The sequence below is a fragment of the Squalius cephalus genome (assembly GCF_949319135.1).
Source record: "Squalius cephalus genome assembly, chromosome: 21".
NCBI lineage: Eukaryota > Metazoa > Chordata > Actinopteri > Cypriniformes > Leuciscidae > Squalius > Squalius cephalus.
In genome coordinates this window covers 17,632,877-17,643,512 of record NC_137142.1, presented here as the reverse complement: position 1 = coordinate 17,643,512, position 10,636 = coordinate 17,632,877, and the positions used below count along the sequence as shown (strand labels likewise).

Genomic DNA, 10,636 nt, shown 5'->3' with positions numbered 1-10,636 from the left:
TACAGTATAAAAATTATTACGCCTATGGAGAGTCCCCACAAAGATAGCGAAACAGAGGATGAGTGTGTGTGCATGTACACTAGAATCCCTCTGTACAACACTGATGTTATGGTTTCACACTTCTTGTCTCCTGTTTCTATCTCTCCCCCTCTTTTTTATTTGCATTTTATCTTTTCCTTCAGTGGCTGACCTAATACCATTTTATTGGTCTCTTGGGTAACCTCAAGAAAATCCCTGTTACGGTGGGTTGCAGGAAGGCAGACAAAGAAGATAATTTCCAATACAATGCTTTAATAATCCAGAAGACAGGTAAACAGGCTGAGCAACACAAGCACTTACAAATAACGTAGAACTAACTAACTAGTTAGTAGTTAACAACTAACTGAAAAGTCCATGAGCACAGTGGTGACAGAACACCCCCTCCCACAAGGCACGGCCTCGCGCCGTAATAGAGACACACAATGGGAGGCCTGGGGGGGGGGCGTTCTGGAGGGAGACGAGGAAATGGCGGAATGATGTGGGGAGGCAGAAGAGGAGGGATGGTGGCAGGATGAGGCGAAGGGATGGTGATGGCAGGACGACTGGATACTGGTGTGGTAAAGACCGGATGGTGAGACACAGGGATGGTGATGATGGGACGACAATCCCCTGGCGGCGACGATGCTTGGCCGATGACACAGACCCAGAGCTCCCCAGTGCAGACAGCCCATGGCGGAGATGAGGGAGGGAGGAGTCCAGGTGGTGACGAGGCTGGCGACAGCTGACGGACCGACAGAGGCGTGGTAGATGGATCCGCAGGCGCAGACGGAGAGCCGATGAACTCCAGCGGCATCACTGTCTAAGAACAAGTCTAACTTGTTCATTGTAGCGGCCAAAGCCATTTATTCATCCATAGCCATCTTGCAATAGGTGTGTTCGACATCGGCTGCGGCTGGATGTAAACGATCGTCGAGAGTAGCCGCGTGCAGGCGGGGAGGAGCTGAAAACGGAGACGTGAAGTCGGACACTTTCTGGTTCCCGTAGTGACCGTTCACGTGGTGTTTGCATACTTTACCACAGCTGAAGTGAAATAAATGCAATATTTGCCTAATAATGCTCAGATGTTTCAGAGACATTTTCATTCAATACTTTATGCTTCATACAGCATCTGTTTGAACAAGAATAAAGTTCAACATAAGCTACTATCAATGAAGTGGAGTCTATGTTGTTTAATCAGTTTTAATTTGATAAACATGAAACAATATAACATCGCAACTACATGAAAAGACTGTTTACTGTTATAAAAAAACTGATTTGTGAGCTTTAGAGGAACTAAAGGTGTTTGAATAAACACGAAACTGTGAATCCGGCCAATCATGGAACAGCTGTGTCGTCATCGGCCCTCGTGCAGCCGCTCTTGAGAAGCTGCGCTGGCTGAGTTCTCCGGCTCTGGAGATCTCGGCGATGTCGTGGCAACGACCGTTGAAGGCGGAGCCAGAGTACCCAAGGACAGAGTTGGAGCCGGTGTGATGGAGGACAGGGGTGACGATGAGGGGAAGGAGGAACCCGCTGCAGTTGTAGGGGTGGAGGGACAGAGTGCAGCGGACAGACCGCAAGTCCGTGACGGAAGTGGTGTGACAACTGACCAAGGGGGGGCCGGCAGGACGAGGGAGCACGGTGGAACCGCAAGTCCGAGGGTCTCCGGTGGAGCTGAAGGTGGGAGGAGCCAAGACGGAGCCGACAGGCCGAGATGGAGCGAAGAGGTCGAAGGCGGGAGCCATAGGATCCTCTCGCACCGATGCTGCTGAGGACCTGCGGCTCGACGTCATAGCAGGGCTGGAAGCAGGGCTGGGCATAGACGACACAGGGCTGTTGACATCCAGCAGCGGCTAGGCTGGAGGACTGACTGAGTTCTGGGGTGATGGAGGTGGTAAGGATCTTGACGGAATGACGGTGAGTAATACACAGTCTGTAGAGTCATTATTACTGTTCAGGAACAGTGATGATGAAGATACCGGGTGGGATAGGGTGGGAGTTGTTAATTCCTCACTGAAGTTGATCAGCCAGTCCTCATTCGCCTAATTCATGACTTCCTCGTCCGCTGTTGTTGCTGGCTCACACCCCTGGTCCGACTTGAGATCCACTTCCGGGGCGAGGGTCAGCTCTGTCCTCTTCTCCTCAGGCTCTGGCTGACGTGTCACGGCGGGTGGTAGCTCTCCGTCTGCAGGGGGCACACACGAGTACTCCGCGGTCGAGGGTGAAATTGGCTCTGGGTCTGGCTGTGTTCTGAATTGGGGCGCGGCGCTCTCCAGGCACCTGATGACGGTCTCTTTCCAGTCCAATCCTGTGGTGTCTGGGAGGTCGATATGGTGGTGGAACGTTGCCCCGATCCAGAACAGGGTCCTTAGGGTTTCGCTGTCCAGGGAGCTGGTGGCGGCAAGACACATAAAGTCCTAAACAAAAGAAAAAAGGTTAGGGATCTCCTGAGCCAGGATGATCATTAGTGATGTGACGTTCGGCACAGAGGCTTCGAAGCTTGTATCAAAAAACAAAACATCACACATTGAAGCAGTGTATAGGAGCTTGATTCGTTTTGCCATAACCACGTGATCTGTGACGTCCGAAGCTTCGTTTCCACACACAGTCACATGACTGCTTCGGATTCAGATTCAAAAATAGCGCGAACCCCTTGAGTAGGTTTCGAGTGTCATACCCTTCGGTAGTAGTAAAAAAAAAAAGAAATAGACTTAGCCCTCACACTGTTGAACAAGTCCTGTTCCTTAATAAAAAAACATTAATTTATTAAATTACCCACAAAATAAAATGTCAGCTCTCCAGTTCACAAGCACTTCACCATTCCACAATTTTTATTTTATTTTGATTATATATGCCTACATGAGCCTTACCTATGAACTCGTAGGATTAGGACTGAGGCTAAAGTTTATGTGAATAAGGCTGCATTTGTAGATCAAAGCAGATTCATAAGAATTGTTTCTGTACAAGTGAATTAGTCCCATTTATTATTATTTTTTCAGAACTACATCAACACTAACACTTTAATTATGAGGATTAATTGTATTGCTTTGTGGTTTACAGAGCAGAAAGTGATTTATTAAACAAAACAAAAAAAAAGAAAAGAAAAAGGTCTTCTGGGACAGAAAGGCAGCTTTTCCACCTTTTGACCACAAGATGTCGTTAGTGTGCAACGTGTTGAAAAGCTTCGAGTGATGAACCATTTTACGATACAGTTAAAGCCCCAGTGCTTCACAAAGCTTCATTTCACCATCACTAATGATCATTCTTGCCCTATTGTCCATATTGGGCAGTCTGATGTTCTGTCTCAGTGGGTTGCAGGAAGGCAGACAAAGAAGATAATTTCCAATACAGTGTTTTAATAATGATCCAGAAGAGAGGTAAACAGGCTGCGCAACACAATCTTTCAAATAACAGAGATCAGACAAAGACAGAATGAACAGGAGGAACTAAATAGCAACACAGACGATGGTAATTAATAGGACACAGGTGATACAGATGAACTAATGATGGTAACCAGGGAGACAGACTAGTGGCGGGAAACTGAACAAAGGAACATGTGACAAATGACAACTAACTGAAAAGTCCATGAACACAGTGGTGACAATCCCTTGGTACAATCTGGTATTATAGGTCAGTAATTCTGAATTAAATTCCCAGTGAAGTGCCTTGAAAAGCACAGCGTTTTGTTCACGTCACAGCCAGGCAAAGCTGCATTTGACAGTTTGTGAAAGCCATAGTTGTATTAAAAATACAGTCTAATAGATACCATTCAACTTTAGATTTAATATGAAACTATTATAAGTAAAACAAGATTATTTTAGTAAAGGTGATTGTGTCATTTGAAAAGCTTGTAATTTATATCGGTGCATTATCTCTTGTGTTTGATCTCCTCCATAGCACTTTAAAATACATTATTTTGTGTAGATTTCGAATAAGTCTACTATTCGTTGTGCTCTGTGCCAACTCACGCATATATGATCCACTTTCTGTGCTTCTGTCTCTGCTGAGATTCGTGTGGCACTGCCGCAAAACCTTAGCCTGGAAATCCAGACCTAAATCTAAAAGATTAATGGTCTGGCGTCGACTAATGAAAATCGCCCAGCTCGAGTGGCGGCACCAAGCATGCATTTGAAAATCTCACTGCATGCAATTGCACAATACGACCAATCACAACAATAAACCCCATATACGCTTAGCTACCAGCGGAGCTAACTGGTAGATTATACTCTTACCGATCCGGTCTGCAAAACAGCAAAAACGTCCTTATTGCAAAGGAACGATTCGAGCGGCGTCTTCTGTTCCTGTTTTAGATAAAAAGCCAAGTCTAACTTGTTCATTGTAGCGGCCAAAGCCGTTTCAAACAACTGGTAATAATCCATAGCCATCTTGCAATGTTTACTAATGACTTCGATGTCACAGTGGTGTCATCATCTGTTTAGCTCGCCTCTGGCCCGCCTATATAAGATAACCCGATGTGATTGGTGCAGCTCAGATCGAGGGGCATATTTAATGAGCATCATTACTCAACACCAGAGTAACTCGCTGAGCAAATTCAACTTGTGCTCTCGCGAGAACTCTGGATTACCAGGGTAGCAACACCTGGTTTTGTTCACCCAAACTGAAAGCATATTTACACTGCTTCAGTCATTCACTGTTGCCTACATAGTGCACTGCCATTTACAAAATAGAAAACAGTAAAAAAAAATTGGGGGTTGAATGCTTTAGATTCAATAGAGTATTTGATTGGACAGAAAATCTGATGAGAAGCTGAGGTATGGAAGTGGAAGGATCAAAATCGTTTATCCGTATTGGTGGCAGAGAGAAACTGTTCATTTTAAATGCGTATATCTTTCAAATGAGAATTTTGTCATTGTTTTGGAGCACACTATTATACACTAGATAACATTAAGGCTAACATAATCAAACTAACAGCCAAAAACTTCCATTTTTATTTCATGGGGACTTTAATGCACTTAAATGCAATTAAAGGCTTATTGGGTAGGCTACACTGTTCTATTCTAACTATGTGTCACAATTTCCCCCCACATTCAAAAGACATGCAGCATAGGTGACTTGGACACAGTAGATTGTCTGTGTGATAGATAGGTAATTGAAGAGAAACCAGTTCAATGTCGCTTTTATGGCGGCGTAATAGCGCCATCTAGTGAATAAAACGTTACTATTGATTTTTATTATTAATTTGAGTGACTTTCCATGTACCTATTGCCAAATATGGTTAACGTCATCACTGTCTTGTATCCCCTGAAAAGTTTCCCAAAGAAAATGTTGATATCAAATCTCAGAAGTAACATGCATTAACAATATCAGAAAAAGCTATTGTCACATAGATATTTTCAACCAGCTTGACATCTGCATTTCCATACAGCATGAAGTATCACAACTTACTGAGTATAATTTAATCAGACTACATCTCAAGAGCAAGCTGTATAGGCCTAATAAAAAGCAGCATGGCGGTGAATCACCAGTAAACAAGAGGCTGCAGAGAGGAGCGATAATTCTATATCAGCCTGTTTCTCCAATCAAATTAGATAAATAGAGCTAACATGTTATAATAAACGTAATATTAGTTAATGTGCACCTTTACAGCAAGAGTGTAGATGATATGTTTTTATCAGGACTGCACATGCATACACATTCCTCCATGAGCAGAGAACCTGTCCCATCATGCTCAGCTGGACCAATGGAGCTTCCAACTTTAAAACAATAATAGGTGTGCCGCAAGTTACTCTAAACTTACAGAGCAAAAGTGTCTACTAATGAAATACAGGCTATATCCAATGAGTGAAAAATGAATGAATGTCCACACTCTGCCAAAATGCAACAACAGATAAATAATGCAACAAAACAGACACGTTTTCTTAAAAGGTTTAAAGTGAATGACTAGTCTAAGCCTTTTAATCATAATCATGGATTATAATAAAACATAAAACCAAAGAAAAGCATGACAGCACTGAGTGCAATTTTCCAACAATAAGCATATTATTCTTCAGCTGGGTAAACTTGGGTTTCTGTCCCCTAGAATGATTATGGGGGGGGGGGGAGGGGGGGGGGGGGGACTAATTATTCTATAAAAAATATATATATAAATAAAACAGTCATTCTATTTTTAAAGAATAGATTTTAATTCTGTCTCTAATCACGTTTCTCAATTTTGAGTTTTGAAATCACTATTTTGGCCTCTTCCTCTCCAACATAAATAAATAAATGCATTAATCAATTAATCCTCCAACCGCTTCATTCTTTACAGGAATGCAGGAGCAGCATCTTGGGCCACTGGCACAAGAAACACCCTGGAGAGATGGCCAGTTCATTGCAGGGCTCATACAAAAAGGGCTCATGCTCGTTGACTGTCTGTCTACAACTCTGTATAGCCTTATGGAACGTGCTGATGTGGTGTGATACCTGTGCGAGCAGGTGCGTGGAGGTATGGAAATACGTACACTGACTGGCAGGACATGGCCGAATGCAATAATTGGATGAAAAAAAATTTGTCCTGAGACTTTCACAGATGATATATGTTTTTTTATGATATAGGCCTATATATATATATATATATATATATATATATATATATATATATATATATATATATATATATATATATATATATAGACCACTTCTGTGATTGATTGCTATCAGGATGGTCAGGGTGAAGAAAAATAAAATGAGGAGTCTCACGAAATATTTTGCTGAAAAAGGAAAAACTAACCAATTTTATACATTCAAAAATGGTTTCAAAACTTTCAGTGTCAGGCAGAAAATGTTGTTTTTGGTCTTTTGACTATGGGTGTTACACTGTTATTCATAACTCAATGTCAACTCTTGTGTCATAGTTGTGTAGACATAGTTGTGTCATAACTAACATTCTTACTACATGACATTTCAAAGCATTTCATTTATTTTTAAAGCTATATACAGAGGAAATTACATTTGTTGACTATAAATTTGACCTAATTTGTCTATAACAAAGTTGACTTTTTTCCCCAGAAATCTTTTATATCTTACATGTTTAAGATCAGCAAATATTGTAAATTTAAAGTGCTCTACGAGTTTTGATGTATAAATAGTTAAATAAAAACTTGGCAATTCTGGAATGGGCCATATATGGTTAAAAAACATCACTGCCACTGAAGAATCACGCCATGAGTAACTACGCAGAAATAAACTTAATCATTAACATGAAACATTAAAAACAATTAGCTGGTCTATAATAATCATCGTGATTATCCTACGTCAAGTGTGCATTTTTACACCTGGATCCTCCCAATCAATGCAAATGTAATATGTGTGCAGTGTGCCCCTCTCGCCAAATAAGGGGTTTTGTCAGACTTTCTGTCAAGATTCTGTCTTCCTTATAAGGGCGTTTTGTTCAGTCTCCACCTTCAAACTGCTCTGACTCACCTGAAATCTTTCATGTCGTAAACATATCATTTTTATCTGACTTTCTTATCACAACTACAAAATATAAATAACAGAACGACAACAGGATATATCACAACACAATCATTTTGTAATTAAAGGTGTTTGCAGTTGCGGACAACAGGTGGAAAGTGAGAAGTCATTCAGGACTGATCTGTTGCTGCTCTGAAGAGGGCGTGTTCATATCCGAGTCGCTTCCTTGATGTTTAGGCAACTACGCACTTCTCTCTACCGTCTCAGAACAAGCGGCAGGAATGGTAAGTCTTCACACCGGGACAGTTTTCTTTCAGTATGCGTTTTGCATGCCGTTAAACCATTTGGTAAAAACTGTCTCGCGTTAATGCAATGCAGTTATTTGAATTGCAACTGTTCAAAACCGTAGGCTACATGTGCTACAGTGTGATAGCCTGCTAAACTCAATCTATAACTATTTGAAACTGCATTCTGCTAATTCCTGCTTGTGATTTTCATGGTCTCTCATTGATTAACGAACTACATGGAATATTTATTTATTTACTGAAAAACCTAATCTGAATGAACTAGTGAATGAAAAGTGATGCTTTATAAATTTATTTTTTAGTTAATATCAATAATAACTTATTGGCATGTTGGTGAAACTGGGTGGAAAAGTCATTTCTATAGGCTGATTTTCTTGTATTTATTTGTTGATTGTAATGATTCTATAGAGAATTATTTGGAGAGGACAGACATTATTGGGCCACACCTAACATCAAGGTGTTCATGTGTCATAAGGTCTGAGTAATGCTTATGAATTACTGGTAAGACCTACTTAATGTGTTGTTATTTTGTGATTGAGCAGATTAGACTCACAAATTATTGCTATTACTAGTGTTTTCAACAAGGGGTCTGTGGTCCCTTGGGTGTCCGCCAAGTTACTCCACTGGGCCTGTGGAGAAGATATAGCATACAGATATTAAGATTTCATGACATTTAGAACTATATCCTGACTTTCAAACTAATAATCATTTGACCATTATATAATGTAGTAATAATGGTAGTTAAAGAAAGTTGATTATATTTATACTAGTGGTTGGTTCCTGGGTGAGCTGAAAGTCTGACTGGGTCTAGTAAGGTGGAAAACTTGTACTATTGTTGTATATAAAATTATAGACATGGACACTGTAATGGAAAGTGTTTCCAAAATAATATTCAGATACATTCCTGAGTTTACTTAACCCACAGCGTCTTGAGGTGTAACTCGGCTTCTTGTTTCAACTTGTTTGTAAAGGAATGGAATGTGAAGGCCGCAAACTGGTTCAGATCTCATACCTTAAACTAAAGCATATATAAATACGGGTAATGCCTATGGAATGAAGATTAAAAAGAATAAAAATAGTTTAGTTGTAGTCCTGTGTCTGCCTAATCTAATACAGATAATTTTATGAGGTTCATACAAGGATCTGCTATGTGTTTCAATTGTGTCTTCCTCAAAGTCATCTGGAAGGAAATGCCATCTTACTTAATAGTTCAGTTATATAGTTGTATGTCATTTCTACATGTTTTATCATTATTCTTTCCCTTATTTCACCCAGGCCTCAGGTGTAGCCATCAGTGATGAGGTGGTAACCCACTATGAAGCAATCAAGGTGCGCTTCCAAGGTGCCAACGAGAAAGAAAGGTTTAAATTAGTAATCATGCGTTTGAGTGAAGACCAAAAGAGCATCATAGTGGACCACGAAAACTGCCTGAGAGTCAAAGATGTGGAGAACACAGGGGACGTCTTTAAGACAGTCATCAGTAAGCTTCCTTCCAAAGAGTGCCGCTACGCCCTGTACGACTGCACCTATATGAACAAGGAGAGTGTGAAGGAGGACCTGGTCTTCATCTTTTCGTAAGAGGCACTTGTAACTCTCTGATTAATCTACTTTTGCAGGCTTGTGTTCTGTGTGGCTGTTTGCTTGTGATATTAATATTAGTGATATTAGTAAGAATAGTGAATCATGCCATTTATCTTACAATAAGTGCACATATTTTGGCTGTCAGGTGTCAAGAATGTCTCTTATTGTTGACATTTGAAAGTGAGTTTTGGTGGGAACTTGAGCACCCAGCAGAAAAACAGAAATATAACATCAGCTCATAGGGGCCTTTTACACAGAATGGCAGAATGTGTTTTTTGCTTTTAAAATGATTAGCCCCTGCTCAATTGTATTAAACTGCTAATTATATGAAAATAAGGCAGAGTTTTTAAATATATTTAAATATATAAAATGTAGGGCTGGTGCGGGACATGGTGCAGCTGTCAAAGACGTCCATTTAGCACATGTTTTTATATAAAAACAATAAAAAAGTAACACAGTGGAACACCATGCATTTGGTGTGAAGCAGCCATAAGGACAGCACATTTTCCTAACTTTTTACGAATTTTCACCATCTTGCTTTTGTGTCTCTTTATTGTACAGTGCCCCTGAGGACGCCCCCATGAGGAATAAAATGGTCTATGCAAGTTCAAAGTCTGCTGTCAAGGCCAAAATGCCAGGTTGGTTATTGTCCTTTTAATGTTATAATGAATATTTCAATTTATTTTTAAAGCGTTTTTTACCGTACACATGGTTCCAAAGCAGTTTTACAGAAAAAGGAAAACTAAAAAGTTTAAAATAACATATATGGTGCTTTTTTTTTTTTTCTCTGCACAGGTTTGAAATTTGAGTGGCAAATTAATGACCACGCAGACAAAGAAGCATCAAGTCTTGTGGAGAAACTTGGTGGGCGGGATGTAGTAAAGTCTTTGGAGGGGAAAAGTGTGTAAAATTACACCAATGAGACCACTGACCCAACACCCCACTAACAGCCTTTTGGTCAAAACGAAAGATTTATACGAAAGAAATGTGTTTTTGGGTTATAATTAATAATAAACTTTGTATTTCATTGGAACCAGTATTTGTATGTCATTTGATCAAGTGAGAAAAATCCATATTTATCCATTTACATTTATGATCATTATTAAAAAAGGAATAACACTGTTTACAATAACAAACCATCAAATATAGTATAGTGACATCCAAAATCCCATGCCGGAAATTACAATAGGACTGTTACCTACAGCAGCAATGTGTACTTGAAAAATAAAAATCAAGTGATTTTCAAAAACTTTGAATGTGTGTCTCAACTCATAATGTTTTACAAAAGATACCAAAAACTTTAACACAGTTTGTGTCATATT

The 10,636-nt window shown here is 40.1% G+C and overlaps 2 protein-coding genes across 2 annotated transcripts; one reads left to right on the top strand and one right to left on the bottom strand.

The window, feature by feature from the left end:
- Positions 1–277: 277 nt before the first annotated feature.
- LOC307149566 (uncharacterized protein) lies at positions 278–4,421 on the bottom strand. The gene is made up of 2 exons (XM_079855940.1): positions 4,248–4,421; positions 278–2,432 (listed from the first exon to the last, which is right to left on the bottom strand). Exons 1-2 carry the CDS (start codon positions 4,398–4,400, stop codon positions 2,058–2,060), a joined length of 528 nt encoding a protein of 175 aa, XP_079712066.1. The 5' UTR covers positions 4,401–4,421; the 3' UTR covers positions 278–2,057.
- A 2,976-nt stretch (positions 4,422–7,397) lies between these two features.
- On the top strand, positions 7,398–10,351 carry cfl1l (cofilin 1 (non-muscle), like). Its single transcript, XM_079854563.1, has 5 exons — positions 7,398–7,454; positions 7,557–7,712; positions 9,009–9,307; positions 9,876–9,952; positions 10,110–10,351. Exons 2-5 carry the CDS (start codon positions 7,710–7,712, stop codon positions 10,220–10,222), a joined length of 492 nt encoding a protein of 163 aa, XP_079710689.1. The 5' UTR covers positions 7,398–7,454; positions 7,557–7,709; the 3' UTR covers positions 10,223–10,351.
- The last annotated feature ends 285 nt before the right edge of the window (positions 10,352–10,636 follow it).